Source organism: Ptychodera flava, chromosome 11 (genome assembly GCF_041260155.1).
Source record: "Ptychodera flava strain L36383 chromosome 11, AS_Pfla_20210202, whole genome shotgun sequence".
NCBI classification, from domain to species: Eukaryota; Metazoa; Hemichordata; class Enteropneusta; family Ptychoderidae; genus Ptychodera; species Ptychodera flava.
In genome coordinates, this window is record NC_091938.1 from 12,507,070 (window position 1) to 12,528,868 (window position 21,799).

General features: G+C 37.9%; 1 protein-coding gene across 1 annotated transcript; it reads right to left on the bottom strand.

Moving 5' to 3' along the window:
* Positions 1-6,618: 6,618 nt before the first annotated feature.
* LOC139143516 (microspherule protein 1-like) lies at positions 6,619-18,950 on the bottom strand. Its single transcript, XM_070713918.1, has 14 exons — positions 18,844-18,950; positions 17,832-17,969; positions 16,974-17,206; positions 16,348-16,401; positions 15,965-16,039; positions 15,342-15,451; positions 14,515-14,623; positions 13,643-13,781; positions 12,912-12,987; positions 12,598-12,626; positions 12,236-12,328; positions 12,053-12,135; positions 9,213-9,428; positions 6,619-7,512 (listed from the first exon to the last, which is right to left on the bottom strand). The coding sequence occupies exons 2-14, from the start codon at positions 17,956-17,958 to the stop codon at positions 7,426-7,428; spliced, it is 1,431 nt and encodes a 476-aa protein (XP_070570019.1). The 5' UTR covers positions 17,959-17,969; positions 18,844-18,950; the 3' UTR covers positions 6,619-7,425.
* Positions 18,951-21,799: the final 2,849 nt, after the last annotated feature.

Sequence of the window (21,799 nt, forward strand, 5' to 3'; positions counted from 1 at the left end):
ACAATCTGTACTAATAGTTGAGAAGTGCATGTCTATCTATCTATCTATCTATCTATCTATCTATCTATCTATCTATCTATCTATCCATCCATCCATCCATCCATCCATCCATCCATCCATCCATCCATCCATCCATCTATCTATCTATCTATCTATCTATCTATCTATCTATCTATCTATCTATCTTCGCTGCATTGTGTATGTATGTATGTATGTATGTATGTATGTATGTATGTATGTATGTATGTATGTATGTATGTATGTATGTATGTATGTATGTATGTATGTATGTATGTATGTATGTGTGTGTGTATATATGTATGTATGTATGTATGTATGTATGTATGTATGTATGTATGTATGTATGTATGTATGTATGTATGTATGTATGTATGTATGTATGTGTGTGTGTGTGTGTGTGTGTGTATGTATGTATGTATGTATGTATGTATGTATGTATGTATGTATGTATGTATATCTATGTTTTTTATGTACTAGTAATCAAGGCGTTAACGTTTAAGACAATATAATTACGCGTATAACATTAAATTTCGCCCTGTTTGTCACGGTAAGATATCTTTGTATTTTTCTTTGAATGTGTACTCATAGACTCAAGAGAAGACATAACGATATCAACGCTAACTTCACAGCGATTCTGCAGGTTTGAAGTCCGTGACAACAGTTTTATGACTGTGCGGTCTTGTTGTGTGCGCGAATGAACTTTTGGACACACGCAAACAATACATTGTAAATAGTCTTTGAAACTGTATCAGTGACAAACTACGGACATTCATTGAACGACCCTTTGATTCATAGTTTCTGAAACCACAGGTGTTACGACCTGCCTTCTACGGGGTCAGAGGCCATCACCGTAGTAACATGCTTAGCTGTATTGGTTCCAGGGGCTCCACTGAAGAGAAAGTCCGGTCACGTTCTCTATCGCAGATCACTAAATCATAATGTCAGTTATTGAAAAGGGAAACGGCCATAAAACTGAACTCTACACTCAGACGCGGAATACAGTATACGTGGATCCAATACTGTCCTCCTCTGCGGTGAACGGTAGCGCAGGTTAGATTTGGCGCAAGGATTTAATGTGACTTTTCTGTTGAAATGCCTCAAAATTCTATCCCTGTCCGGAACTACAAACTCACAACTTGGCTGATATTTTGCTGTGAGTTGCAAGAAAACGATTTTTTGACCAACTTTTCCTTTTGAGCTGACTACGGAAAGCGGGTGATACATAGCCAGTCATCCCCCTTTAGTAACTGGAGATAAAACAGCCTGCAAATTTGAAGACGATAATCACGGTCCCTCCGTGTGCAGATATAACATGTCTTTTTATTGGTTACACGAAGCTGGCTCCCTTGGACAGCAACTGAAAGTTCAAAATGCATGATTGATTTATTCGCCAAATTGTGAACTAAGGCGTACGGAGAAAACACGGGGATACGCCCGTGACTAGCTGTACCAGACACGTATGATAGTGGTGCAAGTAGGAGTGGTGGATTAAGAATGGGCAGCCAGCGAACCAGTAAATTATAAGATTGTGACAAAACTTGCTTATCCACGGTTACTGTAAATAAAAGTGTAAATAGTCGTTAGGCTGTTTCCCTACATTTTATGAGGAACGGGTTACCTCTATACCGATAACACTATTCTATTTTTTAGCCGAGAATCGCTGTTACTCTTGATTTCGGATCAACAGTCCATAGTATCCACTGTCAATTGACCCGTATCCGAATACGTGCACACTGTTTGCCTGATCAACCTCGCTGGACGCTATCGCAAAAACCTAGTATTCCGTAATGTTGGATCGGATAATTTAATAACCAAAGAAAATCGAGCACCTCTTGTGATACCTTCTCACAGAGTGGTTCATGTCGCTTTTGTAAGAGATGGCACAAAACGATTATATATGGCCAAGTCCTTGAAGTGGAAGGCGCCCTCGGGGAGAGTTTTTCGGGCACTCAAATATTTACAATACTTTTCTGGTCTACTTCCTTTGTGGACTTATTTTAAAACCTGTGGCGTGAGTGAAGGTTTTGTGAAAATCGAAAATTGCATTTCACTGCATAGAGATAACACAGGTGTGGCGGCCATTTTGATTTCAAATATCGGTAAAAATCGGTCAAAATTCGTTCTCTAATCCAAAACTTTGCATGGTGAGCTCTATTTTTTGGTCTTGGATGAAAGAGAATTGTTTCGATTGTCCATGAACTTTCTGTTCCGAGGCGCGTATCACCCTAAAGGGATTCAATAGGTACAACTTTTGATGATATTTTCATCATTTAGTTTCATTAATCACATACACGTTCCAACCCTTCTCCCGTAGGTATAAAATGAAAAGCAGTGGCCATATAAGTACAAAGTTGATTCCAATCCGCACTAAGATTCAGTCGACGTCAACAGTAACAAATTATAACACACCTCATCCGCAGTCTGTGTTCTAATTCGCCAATAAATAGTCACGTGGGATGCGTTCTTTTTGTGCTGATCCACGTAAACGACGTCATCAGGCATCATTTGTCGGAACTGTTGCCTGCCAGGCATCAGTTCCGAAAAATGATGCCCGCTGACGTCAAAAAAACATTGACACATGCACGAACTGGAATGTAAACTAAGATGTCGTCTGCAGCCGAGCGAAACGACAGTCGAGAAATTTCTCGGTTTATCCTACTCTCTGAAGAAGAACTGAATGCTCTGGTTTCCAACAAGGACTCGAAATGAACGAAAACGATAATCAATGGTGCATTGAACGTTTTGCAGAAGTATTGCGACCCTGTCGGGAAAAACTTTTTTTTGCCGAACCACTTCAACATATTACATCATTCATGCGACAAGTTTTGTGTATATTACGTTCTTATGCATGGCTACGGATGAGGTGTGTTATAAAACACATATTGACTGGCCATGCAGGCGACAGCATACGTCTTTAACCCCTCGGGCCTGTGAGTCATCCCCAAAAACAGACTGTTTCCCTCGGCTTACGGCCTCGGGAAACAGTCTGTTTTTGGGGGTGACTCACAGTCCCTCGGGAAACAGACGTATGCTGTTGCCCTCATGGCCAGTCAATGTGTGTATATTGATATATAACGGGGAAAAAGTTTTACTTAAAGGTATACTGTCACCTGTTCCGATTTGCCACAGTTACCATGGAAAGAGAAAATCTAACCAATCACAGATTTTAAGCGGGTGGCCACTTTTTAAAAACAGCGCCCTCACATCGGCATTTTGAATACCTAGGAACGCCCCTTTGACCATATATGGGCATATTTAGATTACAGGTGACTGTATACCTTTAAGGACAATGTCCCTCAACCTCCCCCATGTAAAGTGGTTCAGCCCTATACCTGACACGAAGGCATTTCTATACTTCAAACCGCAAATACTAGACTATTGGCATACCTTACAACGAGGTTATGCTTAACGCACTATATATCATACGTACACAGTAGTTAACATGTCTGACTCAGTATGAATATTTTATTTGTTGACGTTGCACAACACACAAAAATAGTAATTCTGTGGCTATATAAATGAAGTGTAACGACCTTTAGAGAGTCAACAGGGAAAAAATTATTCATGGACGAGTGAGAAAACATCAGGTACTTCGCAGTTTCACTATTATTTTGGTTGGTAGGGGTCCTCGCGTATGGCGTGTTTCGATTGTCCCATGGGAGAGAAACATGAAGCTGTATAAATATTCCACCTACGACTTATTAAATGAAAAACTCTAAATTTTTCACTAGGAACTCAAAAATTCTCAGCATGGATAAGGCAAATATTTGTGAAGTTTTCTAGACAGCACTTAATGCAAAGTTAGGCAAATATCCCGGAAACTACCTTGTAATATGCATTTGAATTTCATGTCGAAGGAATCAACTAAAAATCCCAGCTGCGGTTTATCATGTCAAGTTGCACATTTTCACCACACTTGCACGGCTAATTCAACAGCTGTCTACCTGTGCATAGATGGGCTGCAACTGTAAATATACAAATTTTTTTTACTTTTACACTTTTACACCTTGGTTATATAGCACGAAAATACGTCTGGTACATCCTCCCTGCCCCTTGACTTTCCCATTCATTCAAACATAAACTGTTAACAACTTTTCGGAGAAAGAACCATTAAAATTAAACACCTCCATTTTCTGCCATATACCCTAGGGAATCGCTAGAGCTATTAAGTCTCTGGGAGTGACGTTCAAGATGACCTGTCGGAGCGCTGCGGACGATTTCGTTTGCAATCTGAAGGAACAATCCACACATTTGCCCTCTTTCAGTCTGCATGGGGGTTGGAGGGAGGGGGAGGGTGGCGATTTATTAATATAATAGAAGCTTGGTGCCACACCACAGCACAGGCTACCCAGACAGTATTAATAAGCTTATTATTGAGTTTTTCTCACTGTTTTCTCTATCATTTACTCTCCTTTTCTTCATTCTCTGACTGATCGGAGTAAATAAAATAAATGGTTATATAACCTAACCTAGCCTCTGTGACTCTTTATTTATTTTACACTTCATTACAAGGACGTATATCTCTCATACACACATGTTGTAATTAATTTGTCAACACGACTAATTATGCTAATCCGTGGACTTATCAGGGATTTTACGGGTTGGTCAACATCGCGAAAGATAAGGAAAGGTTACTAAAATTGTAAATTTTCATTTACATCTTTATCTTTCCAATGTTGACCAACCATTGATAAGTCCACGGATTAGCATAATTAGTTGTGTTGACTAATTAATTACAAGATGTGTATATGAGAGATAAACGTCCTTGCAATGGGTGTAAAATGAATAGAGAATTAAGAGGCTGGGTTAGATTATATAACCGTTTATTTTATTTACTCCGATCAGTCAGAGCATGAAGACGCAGTCCCTATATCCATAGAGGGACTGTGATGAAGAAAAGGAGAGGGACTGATAGAGAAACAGTGAGAAAAACTCAATAATAAGCTTATTAATACTGTCTGGGTAGCCTGTGACTACAATGAACAAGTTGATCCCCAAACAGACTTAACCATGTGTCTATTGTCTCAAGGGATTACGAGTGAAGTAGTGAGCCCTGCAATTTGACCTTGCTCTAAAAATGAGTTATCAAAAATATGTGGGGACATTATGATGCAACGCAACCATTTATTATGCTAACGTCTACAGTTTTTGCTTAATTAGCATATATTTCTGGCAAGTGCAAAAAATTATTCCAGGTTCATTTGTTCTGTACGGATAAATTCTCTTCCAGCCATTATTTTATATGATGCAATTTAAGCATTTTATAAATCACAAAAGATTGTCAAAATTAATTGTATCTTGAACAATGTCGCAGTCTTTTATGCCGGGCTTTTATGAAGTATCATGCTCAAATAACTTCTGAACTTACAGCCATTGTCCCAAATCTCTGGCTCTCACATTAGTAATTGTTCAGATATTCAAATATTTATTTGAGATAGTGGGGAGTGCACTGGCGTTGTCATGAAAAGGGAACATCCAGCTCACAGAATGTGATCAGAATTATAACATCTTTGCGTGGTTTCTTACATTGAATTCCCAATTGACTCTTTGTTACCTATACCACCAAAAGGTTAATAAACACCAATCTCATGCCCAATGTACTTTATCAATTGGCACACAGTACTCCGTTTACCTATGTGGATGGCTGACATGATGTGTGTCACTTGCTGACCCTTTGGTGACAGCTGTTAGGTAATCACAATTTTCGAGAAATTTACCCTTGGAACGCGAATGATGACGAATGTTGGTACTATGAATATGAGTACTCACTTTTGCACACAATCACTCGATCTTTTTTCTTGTTCATAATAGCAAATTTATTATGTTATATTTCCATCTGGTGGTAAAAATAGTATTTTAAATATTAAGAGTGTTTCCACTGTTCTTATGAGTAAGAGAGTGTGTACGGCTATTCATAGTACCCAAATTCGCCAGAAGTTGCAGCGCCCACGCATGACATGAAGATTTCAGCATGAAGATTTCAGGTCTGTGTGTTCTGGAACACATTAGATACTGTCTAAACTTCCCTTTAAGGTAGATTGCGCTTCTGGGACAGATATTTGGACTCTCAAACTTTTTCAATTCTTTTTTGATCTACCACTTGTGGGGCTTCATTTTAAAGCTCTTGGTGTAAGAAAACTTTTCAATGGCTTAGTTTTTTGCAAATCGAGAATTTCACTCTTTCTCTACAGAGTTAAAACAGGCATGGCGGCCATTTTGAATTTCAGATGTCGGTAAATCTTCAGTAAATCGTTTCTCTAGTTCCAAAATTTGCACGGTGACCCCCGATTTTTTATTCTTGATTTTGAAAGAGAATGATTGAAATATTCTTTGAGGAAAGTTACAGCAAATCTTTAAGTCTCTCATTATAAACAGAACACATGGGTGTTAATTTCTGCGTCTAGTCAAGTCAGGTACATTGGAAACACTGTGAGGAACTTAATATTTCGGGTTACACGTAGATTCTCCTTTTTGGGGGGCAGGTCCATCTTTAAACAGAAAACTGCAAAGCAACTTCACACTTGAAAATTAACTCAGATCAAACTCTCCATATGTACCTTGGTGTTTCTTTCATTGATCTTTGAAACTTCAAACATATTTAATGATAAAATCTCATGTTTTATTCACATCAAAACATGTAATCTTCACTTGGGTTGTTGCCATGACCCCTGACTAAAAAGACAGGTTTATTTCTCATATTTATTCACTGCAGACACATGCAAAAGTGAGCATTCAAGTTCACGTTACAGAACACAAGTTTATGTGTATACTGTGTCTCTTCACATGCCTTGCTCTGCGTGTACCCTTCGAATCGCATATCATTGGTATCACCCTACTGTTTGGCGGTGCTGTGTTTGGACACAAACACAAATATATAGGGGTGAGAGGCTTAATTCAGAAAGTTGTTGCTCCTGGATGGCAAACACTGTTACTGAGAAAGTAAAAGGTTTAACCCTTTCACCACCATGGTTTGTCCCAAATCCATTGTTTTCTATGGTAAAGTTGGACCTGTATACAGGGAACTGGGGGTGAAAGGGTTTATTACAGCACTTTGCACAGATATTGTGAAATTTGTAGTTCAGACGGAACACATAGAGGATAATGAACACAGACAAAAACTGTCAGGGAGATGTATTGTGGGCGACATGGAGAGGGATGGCAGAAAATTACTCTGCCATACAGTTCACACAAGGCCTTATCATTGGATGTGACATCTTCCATCCTGGAGGTAAGCAGCATTTTCTTGATCAGCATCTGTGTTGCTATGAGCATATACAGAGCATACAAAAGTAGTCCCTCAAGATGTTGTCAGCCACCCCTGCAATACAATGGTAGTACTGCAAGCATCACAGAAGTGGGTTGTTCCAAAGTCAATTGTAGGGGGTTGGGGGTAGGTGGACAGGGCTACTGCACTCCCATCTTGGCAGCCTCAGTTCTGATGATACCAATCAGGTCTTGGTTGATCAGAAAGATGAATCGGAGACCTGTGATCTGTAAAAAATAATATGATATTAATTTAGATCATCTAAGATTACAAAAAAAATACTGTCAAGGACAGTGTGCTCATATTTGGTTTGAATCGGTCAATTCAAGAAATATTTAAACCAGAAAAACAAGAATGACAAAAGTAAATAAGGTCTGAAACTTTAGGTACTGGAGGTCAACTTTAGCAACATGCATAGCAGAGGAATGTTTCAACACAGTCCCTCTTAGTTTGAGCATGTCTGCTAATATGTAACAGTTCATGAACAATGACAGGAAATGACTCATAATCTGTTTCAGTAACTGCCACCACTCCTACACATAATACTATAGGTACACTGCATACAAATAGGTTAGGGATCATAGAAGCTCTGACTCAGATTGGGCTGTTTCAGTTTATACCACCACTCCTGCACATTTACAGGATTTCCCCTTTTTCTTACCTCATTTGCATATTTTTGACACTGATATTTTCATTTAAACAACATCACATCTCAACCCCTGGGTCTACCTGTACACCAAATACTGAGATGGTAGGTGCAGTGGTTTGGGAGCTTTTGTGTGTGACGGACATACATCCACACATACATACATACATACATACACACATACGCACAGAAATATAGACGCCACCTGACTCACCATATAAGCTCTTTTTGGTATTTATATACATACCAAATATGAGCTCAAAACATTATATAAATGTGGAAACAAAAGCAAACATGCTAAGACTTTGTCAGTAGGGTATTACAAACCCATGTTCTACTGTTCCATGTAGATAGAAAGAGTAGGATCAAAGGATCCTGTTAGGATCCTGGTCTTTATAATCAATTTCTAAAGTCATGTAACCATAAATATACACGCTTTATTGAACAAATAGAACATGTCCCCTTCCTTCTCTTCATGTCAAGATATAAAATTTTGAAAATGCTCTGAGAATAATCATCTCTGTGACGATGTATATTAAACTAAACAATTCCAGTGGTCTAACTTCAATTACCAATGATCTTTACCTTGAAAAAGACCTAAAAATATTGAGATAAGAATTAACTAACTAAATAAATAAATAACATTGTGTGTATACAACAAACAGCCTTTAGCATATATATAGCAACACATAATTTGTTCAATACATCAGTAAGGCCTGAAAACAGTGGATCCATGTGAGCCACATTGCAATTCAACACTCTCCTATGGGGTATGTTTGTAATTTAGTCATCATAAAAGACTTCCTCAGACAGCAGTGATTATTACCGTGAGGAAAACGGACCCAGTGTTCTATGGGTGCGGCAATACATCATTCAGGAAATATGCTCATATTCTTGGCTGCTAGTGTGTGTACACATGGATGTCTGAGTATGAAGCAGGTACGACATGTTTCAGTTGCCCTTTTCTTTGCAACTACACCAATACAGCCTATGGAATGAGTGACAAGTTTTCACAATTTTCACAGCAGGAGTATTGATATGCATCTGTGCACACACATATATATCTATATTGACATGTGGCTGTACACATATGCATAAAGTCAACATATATGTGAGCACACATTGTTTGTATAAATGCATATTTGTATTTATGCAAACAAACACACTGGCAAAAAGCTATCTCAGTAACCCTTACATGTATACGTCAATGGCTGCCAGACTACATAATAATGTCACAAGTTGATGTGTTTCAGCAATGTATATCGGACGGAACATTCTCACCTCAACTACAGAATTGTTGTTTAATTTTGCTTTCTCTCCCTTGGACACCGGCTTGCCGTCGATGTAAATCGGCCTCTTTCCCTCGTTGGCGATGAAGAAGTCACCGTTGTTGCGAAGTTTTATCACCCCTTGCCTGCGTGAGATTTTCCACGCCGGTCCCTCTAGTGACAGGTCAACGTCAATGTTGTTGTCTTTTGTCGCCCTTCCTAAGGTGATCTGAAAGTTGATGAGAAAATCAATGCAGCTCTCAAAATCTCTACATAATCCCCTGAAATCGGTAGGGGGGCTTATACACTAGCAGGGGCTTATACTTGGACGAGTACAGTATCTGCCTCAAAGGCACAGTCTCCTATAAACACAAATAACATTTGATTTCTGTTGGCAGATGATTAATATTCCAGCATACTCAACTTATTGTTGAATAACTACCATGGAATGCCTACAAAAAGTTTGATCAAAACTGTTATTTATACTTGATGACAATACAATGCAGATAAATGATATTATTTAACCACCATACAATTGAGTACATTAGGGATGAACCAAACAAAGGTAAGTTTACATGCAATTGACAGAGAAACAACTCAGTGGGGTGTCTTTGCCAGCAAATTTCAAACTTGTCACATATTCTTCTGAACACTGAACCACGTCAATGTTTCTAGCAAGTAGCAAGTAGAATATTTCACATGGACCATGACTAGACTGTCAGGCAATTAAGGTAAGCAACCAATTGTATTGGCTCTTACATGTTGATACATCTGTAATAGATTTAAACTTTTAGCTCTTATTGGTTGGCAGACCCCTCAGCAAAGATACACGGTGTCTTGAGATTATATTGTCCATAGGTTTGTATCAGGCAGTACAGGCTGATACTATTGACAAGAATGTGTTATTTAGACTACGTAGCTGTGTGTACCAAGTCGAATGGCATACCATAATTGCTACAATCAGTGGTTGGGAAGAGGATTACAGGCCCTAAACCTTTGAATTGAAGCGAAAAGAGTTTCCTAGGGGGCCTCTGGCTATTTACTACATCTCTAGCCCAAACACCAAAACTCCCTAGATTACCTGGGATTAATATAAAATGCTGACTGTGCCCATTAATCTGCAATCTTAACTGACCACTCTATTGATTCATCCACTGATGACATTTTGCAATATTGATCTTCCGAACAGATTTCGTTATTTTTCAATTAATAATATGACTTGTTGATTTCATTTTGACTGTATAAGGTATTCTAGGCAAACATCTGTTGAAACATCATCCTGTTAACCCTTGAAGTTCCAAAGTCAATTTTTGTCCCCTTTAAATTTTTTTCAGAGTTTCTCAATTTTTTGACTAAAACTGTATAGCCAATGAAAAGTTATGTTCATTTGATCCAAACTTGTCGAACTAATTACAGAAAAATTCATAAAATTGGTAAAATGTTGCACAAAAATTTTGGAGGGAAAAATTACACCACTCAAAGGGTTAAAAAATCAAACAATTTGATGAGATTCAGACGTTCAATACAACACACAACATGACTTCACCACTCTTCACATTTCAATTAATCCATCCTTTATGTGACATATCAGCATTATTTAATTCAATCAATTCAAAACCCAACCCTTTCTTTAGGCTGATATAACAAGCTGTGACCTGAAGCTTCTGAATTGTGTATCATTAAGCAAGACCTTAGAAGGTCATAACATCAAGTGAATTAGGCGCTGTTCAGAATATATGCAACATGCATCACGATATGATACAATGCCCAACATATACACGAGCCAACAGGGACTGAGTATTGAAAACAAGGGTGATATGTAGCACAATGTACGCAGTTAGTGTTGTAGAGGTGAAGCAGATGACAAAAAGCGACAATGCTGGTATGGTAATATTCTAATACGGGAGTTTTGAATGCAAAACTTTCGCATATCTTTTACCTCCATGTATTTAATCATTTAATTGGTTTAATGCTGATTTTTCCTATCATGGAAACACACTCTCTGCTACTGGAATTGTCAGTTTCTGCAAGTTGAGGGGCTTCTCTTAGGAATGGTATATTACCATTTTACCACAGCCAGCATTGAGTTCTCATACAATCAGAATTAGCACATGACACACAGATATCATAATATCTTGTGGATATAACTCCTACATAATTATTGATAGTAACATATGTTTTTTTCTTTTTGTGCATACGGTCAAAACTACTTTAATTTTATCAATTCAACTCTTTCACCAGGTTCAGACAGAACAGGCTTGTGAGGGAACAGCTTGTCGTCTGGTAGAAATGAAGGACATTTTTTATACATCACAATTTACGGTTTTATTAGTAGCTCCAAACTACCGTTGAATATGCAAATCAAGTTTGAACACAATGACAGGACAGGTGCTCATTGAAGACAGGGTGAGACTGAAAGGTACTGGACCAATTTTACGGCTGTAGTAAAATTCCACAGCAAACTTAAAGAACACAGGACTAATTCCAAGATGTGAAAACAATTGGGCCTTCTTAGGGGGCCCTCTCATGGCTTTGTGAAGAAAGAGGCCCCCCTAGGATTATGTTCATTTGTAAAACTGCTCAGTTTGGGCTCAGTGTTATCCAATCTTGCCAATTTAACATTATCTTTGAGAGCATGTCTTTTACTAATTCATCCTGACAGGTACTCTCAGACAAGAACTGATTATCACAATAAGGCATATGTGGCCAAAATATTGTTTGTGTGTGCCCAAAGCTGGAGTTCTCCTAGGTACATGTTGATATAAATCTGAAAGGTCATTGTTGTTACTCTACATCTAAACTATTCAAATCCTATAATCTACACTTGTCTTGTTTCACTGCGTCTCAACTCACCTCTCTTGATCTCATCAGATATCTGACAAGCCTGCCTCTGAGTACTGCTAGTGTCTGGCTGTCAAAGTCTGGCGGACTAATGCCTGTGACAGGGACAGAGAGAAACAAAGTTTTACACAGTTTTCACTTCAACCTGGTATGGTCAACACAAAATGATATTGGAAAAAAAAAAAATTCACATACCTGTAACACTGTCAACTAAAACCTGCCATTTGGGAATTTCATTTTCCAAATGCCTGATTTCCCTTTTTTGTCTTCTGTCAGCCACTGATAATTCTGTTAAAAAGATTATCAAAAGAAGAATTTACTTTACAGTAAAAAGTGATGTACAATCTATGAACTCAATACACTTTCCTGTGAAATGCGGCGATGCACAGCAATGGGTCTAAAACAGTTGAAACGGATACATAAGAACTGTAACTCAATATTGGTTTGGATAGTTTAAAAAGGGATCTTCTCAACATAGATTTTCAATTACGGAAAATCACAGCAGAATACAAATGAAAATGTTCTTGATATCCTTAAGCATTCATATCGTAACTCACCATGTTCTATAACTTCATCTCGTGGATCTCTGCAATAAAAGATATTTCAAAACTTTTTGATAGATACATTTGGATGATACTGTACAACAGAAGTTACGACAAAACGATATTCATAATAATTTACTGACATTAGTGAAGTCAAAATGTCTTTTATGTCATTCAGTCAACTAAAATTTCTGTATGCATCTCACTTCTATCTGACTTCTATGCAGATTTTCATTTCAAGAAGTAATTCATGTTTTCACACTTTCTGTATGTCAAATCAAATAAATACAAGACTGCAAAAGAGAGCTCAAGTTCAAGATGATACTTACTGTAATTGACTATCATCAATCATATCTTCTGTGTCAGAGAAGTTCAAAACATGATCGCCTCTCGGCATTGGTTGCACTGTTTGGGGAAAATTAAATTTGAAAGTTACTTTCTGTCCCTTAAAAGCGTTCAGAAATTCACCAAGAAACTAGCATTTACAAAGACGTATGCAAGAGTTTGTACATATTAGACAAAATAACTTACAGAAAGCAGTTCAAAAGAGAATTCAAGTAGCATTTGACAACAAAAACATACATGAAAATGAAATTGTAAATTTTCAATAAATTAGAATTAAGCCCCTTTCTGTGTTACTTGTTACTTCTTTCTCTGATTAGTGGAGTCAGATTACATTGTTTGAAATAACTTGGTAATGAATGCTTTATTTACATAAATTATAATTTTTTAAAGATCATCATTACTATAAACATTTCAAACATTGTGTCATCTTGGTTCTTCGAGGTGATTAACGAATCATGTTTGTCACACTTTGATTACATTCCATTGTTTTACACCAGATGTTGTAGAATGATTGTAATTGTTACATAATCTTGTACACTTCCATCTGCTGTCCCTTCAAAAGAACATTAGCAAAAGGCTGGAACAGCTGCTGGCGTCACCATCATTCCAAGAATTGTGTGTTGCATATGGTAAAAGGACAAACTTGACTGACTTTCGCAGCACACGTGGCTGCACTCTGGTGTGCCAGCATTCGATGCCACTGAGATGAGCTCACCTGATTGGTCAGGTAACAGGTGATACTGCTTCATGAGCAACCAATGGCTGAAGAGGGATTTGTCTGTCCTACTGGGATGGAATACTGTCGGATGTTTGTTTAAAAGTTCTTGAAACGTGTCTTGATTTGGTTGACTGGTCTGAAGAAGAAAGAAAACAAAAATTTATGTTAGTCATGTATCAGCAAGTTTATTGCAAAACTAGACTCCCATTATGTGTAATGCAATATCTGCCAGTATGCAGGCTGATATTAGACCCACCTTCTTAAATGTTGTACCTATAACTGTGGGGGCGCTCTGCATTAGCGTCAATGCACTAAAGAGATAATGCTGGCCAGGTCAGGTTTTTTTGGGTGTAATACTTATAATATTTATTGAGGAAAACGCATGGTTTGCAACACAGACTTTGAAATCTTTGGAGTTTTTCTGTCAACTGAAAGTGGATGCTTTAAGTAACCTTGTCTTTGTGAATATTACACTGCTTCCCTGTCACACAGCTGATCAAAATCCTCCAGCGAAAACCTATGAGACCTATGAAATAACTTGAAACAGCATGAAGTTCTCTCTTGACTACAAAGTCCTGACACAAAGGTTCAATCATGTACGTTGGGGGCATATGGTTTAAAAACTACAATAGAAAGACTTGTTTAGGTAAATATTACAGACATTATTCCACAATTATAATTCCATTCTGATTATAATATAAATACACTGAGTACCTCAACCTACTGGTACTTGTCCTTTAGCAATGTTTTTAAATTGAAGTTTGCAACGGAGAATTGTTCACAGACAAACAACAGAAAGAGAGAGTCAGGTAGGTGTATGACACTGCTGTGCAACACCTACTGACAAACCTCACAAATGATGGACTTACAGATGAAACTGTTCCTATTAGAGTTTCTTCTTCTTTACTGAATAATGCCTTGTTCAGCACTGACTGTTTGACATCCGGATGGAGATTTTTCATCGCCTGTTGTCCAATTCTGTGAATCAAGCAAAAGTCAGGAGATGAACATGACCAGGTTTTAAGATTTTAAACGAAGTAATGATTCTGCAAAGTGAATCTACCCAACGAGATCACCCAGGGCTGTTGCATGCATGCTATTAAACCTTTGCACTTGAGGTATTCGTACCCCGGAATTAAGACTTTAACTTCTGTCCAAACTTTCCTGAAGGAAACATTACACAATTCCCTTTTGAAATCGAGAGTTAAAAATCCAGGGTCACCACCCAAAAATTGATTCTAGAAAAACAAATTACTGTACCAATATTTACAGACACTTGAAATTCAAAATGGCCGCCTCCCTGTGTTAACTCTATAGGGACAAACAAAATGTTCAATTTTCACAAAAATAAGCCAGTGAAACTTTATTTACTGCATGTGCTTCAACATGAGCCCAAAAGATTGGTAGACCATAAACATACATACTGTAAAAGTTTGAGAATCTAAATATCTGTCCCTGAGGCACATTCTACCTTTAACCTGTTCACCTCCAGTTCCCTGTAAACAGGTCCACACTTACCATTGATAACAATGGGTTTGGGCCATACCATGGTGGTGAAAGGGTTAAGTATACGCCTGAGAAGCAATGGGTATGTGAGAAAGATTGTCAAGTGGCAATACCACAATTTATGGAAACCTTCCATGACACTATATTAGTAACACGGTAATTTTACATAATAGAAAGAGTATAGACTTACTTGGATATTGCAGGATCATACAGCAATGCGTACCATCTCTCCTCAATTTCATTCAGTGTAAATCTACAGCTAAATTTGACCCCAGTGTGAACCGCCTTCAAATCATTGGTCTGTCAAGCAGGAAAAATAACACATCACCTCTTAAAAATTGGTACACTCATAAATCAATTCCAGTTTAATTATATTATAGTCCATCTTTTTGTAAGTTGTGCAAGAGTTCACTTAGTATGATGTTAAAGTAGAAATTACTGAATACAGGCTTCACTGAAAACATCAAATAGAATTTCGAAATGTGAAACAATGTGATGAATTCTTGTATAAAACTGCATTGAAAACTTCTGATAATAAATACACAAAACATGGCTGTTAAGATAACTTGACCTGTACATGCAGTAGAGGAAGCTATTCGACTGGCAGATTTTACCATTTCTACATTTTACCTATGAGCATATTTTGTGCTGCTAGTTCATTATTCCATATTCCCATATGTGCATTTAGATTTATCGACACACAATGGACACTTTTCTCAAGGAATTTGATTCTAAGCAGTTAGTTTCTTTTCTCTTGTGAGGAATTCTGCCTGTATTTTATGGAACAGTGTTTCTAGTCTCACGGCAACTGACCTGTTGTACAGCTGTTATCAAAGCCAGATCATCTTGTGGCTTCCATCTTCCAAGATCTTTGATGGCAGGGGGTAGCTGTCAAGTGAATACAGAAAGACATAATTAATGAGATGTACGTTTCACAGCCCTACCATGACATTGAAATATGACACATCAAAGACATTTTCTGATTTTTTCATATTCATATAATTAAAATACCACTATTTTGAAATAGCTGTTCTTTCTCATGGTATGAATATCACTATTATGGCATCATTTATACATAAAAGCAGAATAAGTTATTATCATCAGATCATATCTTCCTATAAAAGTGCAATCACATGATGGCATATTTTGTGTCTCTTTGAAAAGACAAAGTTTATCTAGTAACTTAAACTATGAACCTTTTGCTTCTTTGCTCTCTTTGCAGATGACGATGATGACGACTTTGAAGATGGCTGTGTGGTACAAATCAAAAGAAAATAGAAACGATGAAAAAAATATAGTGGAGTTTACAGACAATGTTAGCAAAACTATTTACGACTCTCTTATGCTTGCATCTAATGCATTATTTTGGTAGAAAATGCATGATTTTGTAAGATGACATATTTCCCCTTGTGTGTTTCAACTTTCCCTATCCTGCCACAGATACTTGCCTTGTCTACTCTTACTACTTACTGACTTAGTAATGAGATTATGTTGTGTCCAATTGGAACAAAACCCCAAAGGAATTTGTCTCAATACCACAGTATTCAGTCCCACAATTCTAGAAGGCACTTTCAAATCTTTGGATTTTGGGAAATTTATTTGCCATAAAACAACTGAATTAGATCAAAGCGTTCACTGTTCAAAAGTATCATGTTGTTAAATTTGTCAGTTGATACCGGTATGTCTCTGAGCTAACAGATATTTCTGTGAATCTGTGTTTAAACCTTATCCTAAACCCATAATTATCTATGATGAGTGTGTACCCATTCACATGAAACTAGACGTGAATAGGTTATACTGTCAAATTATTTCAAATTTTAACCTTTTTCTTTTCCGGTTGTTGAGTTTCAGTTTGTCCAATTCCTTCCGTTGGTGGCACGGGTAACCTGCCTCTGTTAGACTTTATGAGACTGCTTTCAACCAACTCATCGTCAAATTTCTTCCTCTTTATTGACCTCGATGAGCTCCTCCTCGGGGTGACATCGACACCACCAGGTCTGCTTGGAGGTGGTCTTATCGGTGGTGGCAGTTTAGGTTTGTGTGATGTACTTGTACCTGAAATGTTATGATAACATACAGGTATCACAAGTTTACAAGACAAATTTTTACTTGTGAAATAGCAAAACCAATGTCTTTTGCTAATGTTTTGGTACACATGCCAATGCGGCAATTGGTTTAGGAACTCTGGCATCACTTCTGTTCTCCCTAATATGATTGCATTGATAATAACAGAGAGGACCCTGGTTGCATGACTGACAAACCCCGGTAATATATACTGCAGGTGGTACTTTCCTTAACAAAAACACTAGTAGCCTCATAGGGAACTTGAACAACTTACAAATACACATGATTTTCTAAGAAAATGTGAGGCATCTTACATGTTTAAAAATACTCAAAGTTGCACTACATCTATATCTGATGGATTTTTACAGGGCCCTAATTTGCCCTCCGCCATAACTTGTACCAAGTTAAATACATGTACAGCTCACATCGTGTACATGGTATATGTTCATTCCAAGGTTTTCTGCCAGAAGCATATTGGTCTAACTTGTAATCTTTAACCTAGCAGTAGACCAACAGAGTTTAGTATCTGACACACACAGCATCTGAATATTTTTGTTTTTCACATAATTTCCCAATCATTGGTGGTTTTATAAGATGTGTGTGAGAATTACAATACCTGCTGGTGAAAGGACATGACTGCTGCTACCACTGCTGCTTGCACTTGTCCTGACTGCGGAAATTGCCATGCTTGGGTTGACAGTTGTTCCTGCCGTTGCTGCTGTTTTCATTGATAAGTCTGCCATTTTTTCAGATCCTACAATATCCCATGACAAAGAAAGTCAGAATGAGAGAAATATAGTTGTGAAGCATGGCTTTGAACATGAAATGTGTGTATTTCCGTTGTAGTATGATTGACACAACATTGGTACAGCACCTTAATAATATGTGGGAATGAATCATTCAGGGTTAACAGGGAGGATTTTTTCAACATTATGATGTAAACCGAGCAAGTCATGATTAGGCTGATCTAGCATGCACACTTCAAAAGGCATTCAAAAAGTAACAGCTTTTACATGTCATACTGACTTTGAAATGCTGAAAACACAAGAATCTTAAAATTCATTGAAGATGAAATATTTCCGTCACCAAACATCACTGTCACTGTATCAAACCCCCTATGACATGCTACCACAGAGAGCGTTATTGAATAGGTAGGCTCTGCAGAGTGTTCCACAAGCGCTTCGATCGTCACTTCGGGAAGTCCTTGTGATGCAACACATTTCTAGTTGCTTCACAGGGGCTCCATGAAGCGACGATCAAAGCACCTGTGGATTGTTGCGTGTACATAGCTGTCCAGGAACATATTTATAGTCGGTACCGACTCACTAACAAGTTCTTCCTTGATTATATTCTGATGGGAACTGGGCACTCCCCAACCAACCAAACCAACCAGCATGCATGACGAAAACATTACATGTACTTTGTTTTGATTCCACACCGTCATCAGTCACAGTGGACTGGAAGTTAGGTCTGCTGATGGAAACCTTCAAAATTAGGGCGTAAAGGGGATCTTGCGTTTATCCAGGACATAGGTCTGTAGTCAAGGACTACAAAATATACAATAAACGCATATTTCCACGAAAAGGTAGATCTTAGCTAGCAAAATCGTGATCATTTCTAACACGTACCGTTTTCTGTCAACACTTCGGCGGACAACACGCTTGTTTGTTTGTTCGTCGGTGCTGTACTCCAATCTAAACCTCTCCCTTGGTGGCGCTGTTCTGAACCGAAAACATTCCTTACAATAAAGATAATGTATCCTGCATATATCTTGCGCAAGTACTACATCCCCAGATTAACCGAAAGTGCCGAATTGACAAAAATATATAGACTTTTTGAAAAAAAAAACATTGTTCCTAATGCCTTTAATATTCTGAATAAAACGAGAAACAGGTTCGGTTCAAGTGTGTTTTCACCTAAGTTTTTTACTATATTTTTATTTCGAGTTCAGTATACAAACTGGATGAGTAAAAGCCTCAAAACTGAAAATTTCGAACTACCCCATTCAAATGGTCACTATGACTGAGTAAACCCTATTGGGAAAACCAATTTTCATTTTTCACAAAAACAAATTGAATCTACACATGCAACAAACCAGAAAAGTGTTGTAAAAGTTTTTAAGTATGTGAGCTAGATAAGGCTTGATCCATCACCGAAAACACGAAAGAATGAATGAATAAATAATTAAATAAATAAAAAACTTTCTCAAGGGTGCATGCCGCCGTCTCCAAAGATCAGTACGACTGAGACTCCTCCTCTTTGATCTCGACCCTACTCTTCGATGACTTTTTATGAATTATTCTTATATTTTGTTGTTCTCAAGACGCATGGCTTCCACAATCACCGTGGTGTCGATGGGTTGACGGGGAAAATGTTGAAATGAAGAGAATGGTACAGAAAGATTCATTTGACAGGAAGATGGTAAATATAAATGACTTCCTTCAGTAACAGAAGAGAAAATTACGCCGTTCGGAAAAGCTAAAGACAAAGTTTGTATTCATTACGTCCGTAATACAGTGTAAGTTTTTCTCATCTTTGTTTTACTGGCCTAACGCCAACAACAACCTTTTGTTGGAGATTCGGATTCAGTTAATCGCAAACAGAGGACCATTGTATCGGGGCATGTCTTCGTCCGATTTGACGGTGAACTTTTTATGATATACCCGCTTTGAAGTCATGACGGCTGTTCCCATTTAGCAGACCGTAAAACTTAACGGCAGGTTTATTGCTGTTGTCGTTCTCCACTGTAAGGTCATGGTACTCTCTGACTTGGTTAGAAACATAAAGTGTAAATCAGTTACCAATAAGAACAACTTTGACATTGGATATATCCTTACATACATTTTATTGGCCAAGAGGGAACCGTGTGGTCTGCGAACTTCCGATTACCTTCTTAATTGTCGTCAAAACTTCATAAATTCGTTTCCTTCATCGCCGAGACATTTGACAGGGACAACGCAGAAAAGAATCGTCTGTTTTTATTTTCGCATTTTAGTGTGCTTGGAATTAAAATGATGTCCCGTTGCCATCATGGATGCACTGGCAAGTTTTTCAATTTCGAGCCGAGACATGCTGATCATATTATGTCATCTATTATTCAAAATACTTGAATTGGATAAATGTACATTTTTGTACTGGGATTGATAGCTCGTGTGTTTTTATTTAATATGACCACGTACAGTGTTATCAATTATCACGGGAATATTGTATGGGATTTGTTTGTTTTCTTGGGGCAGGGGTTAAGGTCAAAGGTCATCTCAATGACAGCATAATTCAACGTGATGGTGGCAATCAAACCGAATTGTGATTACATCAGTTCCGATTACTTTGACATAGAGGTCAATATTACTCTGGTTCCATAGTAATGTAATAAGAAATATAGACATCTTGACTCACCATTTGTTTTCAACCCTTGGTCACACTTGATCCAACTGAGATAAAAAAATAGATATAGATATTGAGATATAATATCATACTATGTATTTCGGTCCTGTGTCGGATTAGGTGTTGTCTAAAAGCTTCGCTAGCTGCAGAATTTTTATATATTTTCGATTATTTTCATTCCTCCTGTTTCAAAGACACGATTTGCTTATGCTACTCCACATATCATGTTGAGAATTCAACCAATCAACTTAGCGGGTTTATCTGAAATGCCTAATGATGTTATTATTGATAGTCGACTTTGAGCCAGGACTAAAATTCACTAAAAATCATAAAATAGCGCACTTGAACTTCAACATACTTTAGAGAAAACAAGAACATTTTCTTGTTTTGTAAACAAGAAATAGCGAACCCACGATAATCAACAGTTGCAGATTGTCCCCTAAAGAACGCAACCCATTTTACAAATATTCTCGATATTCCAGTTCGCCAACGCCAAAGAAATAACTCTTTATTTACTTTGAAAATACTCCAAGACCATTGACAGTGTAGAGTAGGAGGTCGTTTTTTACGTTAAAATAAACTCTCTTGTCCAGCTTTTGGAAGTGTTGACATCGAGTGTTGATTGGCTCTTGTACGGCTGCGATCACGTGACCAGTGGATTATTTTCAGAGGGAGTGCACAAATAATGTAAGTGTGTTGTATTAGATGTTGCACGGCAAATTGCCTTTTACGCTAATAACAGAACAAATGGACCATCAGCTTATCGCGATTTTGGGCCAATTTCACCGCAAATGGGAGAAATTGACCTCCCGCTGACCCGCGGTTTCCTAATCTCGATGTGTGGTACGGTTCAAGAGAGCGCGTTCCCGGAGTGCGTGATGGGATCATCGTTTATCGGAGACATTTGGTCCCTTACACGCTCACCAAGCCGTAAACCATTCAAAGAAAACTGTTTCAGCGGTCGTTTACGTCGTAAAAAAACGCTCCCGGTTTTCGTCAGTCGGATAGAATTCAGTTGTGGGATGAAAATTACTTAACCGTGTCCGTTTCAAAGTGAAAAGTCTGTGAGTCCTTGGAGCGTGTACAGGCTTTTCATTCACATTTGTCGGCCAAGGGTTAACGAAAGCGAGTTTTTCATTACCGGATAAAATTTGCACAAGGGAAAAGGCTAAAGTATTCGGTAATAGATACAATAGATGT

Bases quoted from the DNA above. Each gene is read 5' to 3' on its own strand.
- LOC139143516 (XM_070713918.1), bottom strand. From the start codon at position 17,958: ATGGCAGACTTATCAATGAAAACAGCAGCAACGGCAGGAACAACTGTC. The intron at 12,988-13,642 runs GTGAGCTCATCT...TTCCCCAAACAG, and splicing joins CCTGTTACCTGACCAATCAG to TGCAACCAATGCCGAGAGGC. The intron at 12,136-12,235 runs GTATGTGAATTT...TCCCTGTCACAG, and splicing joins TTTAGTTGACAGTGTTACAG to GCATTAGTCCGCCAGACTTT.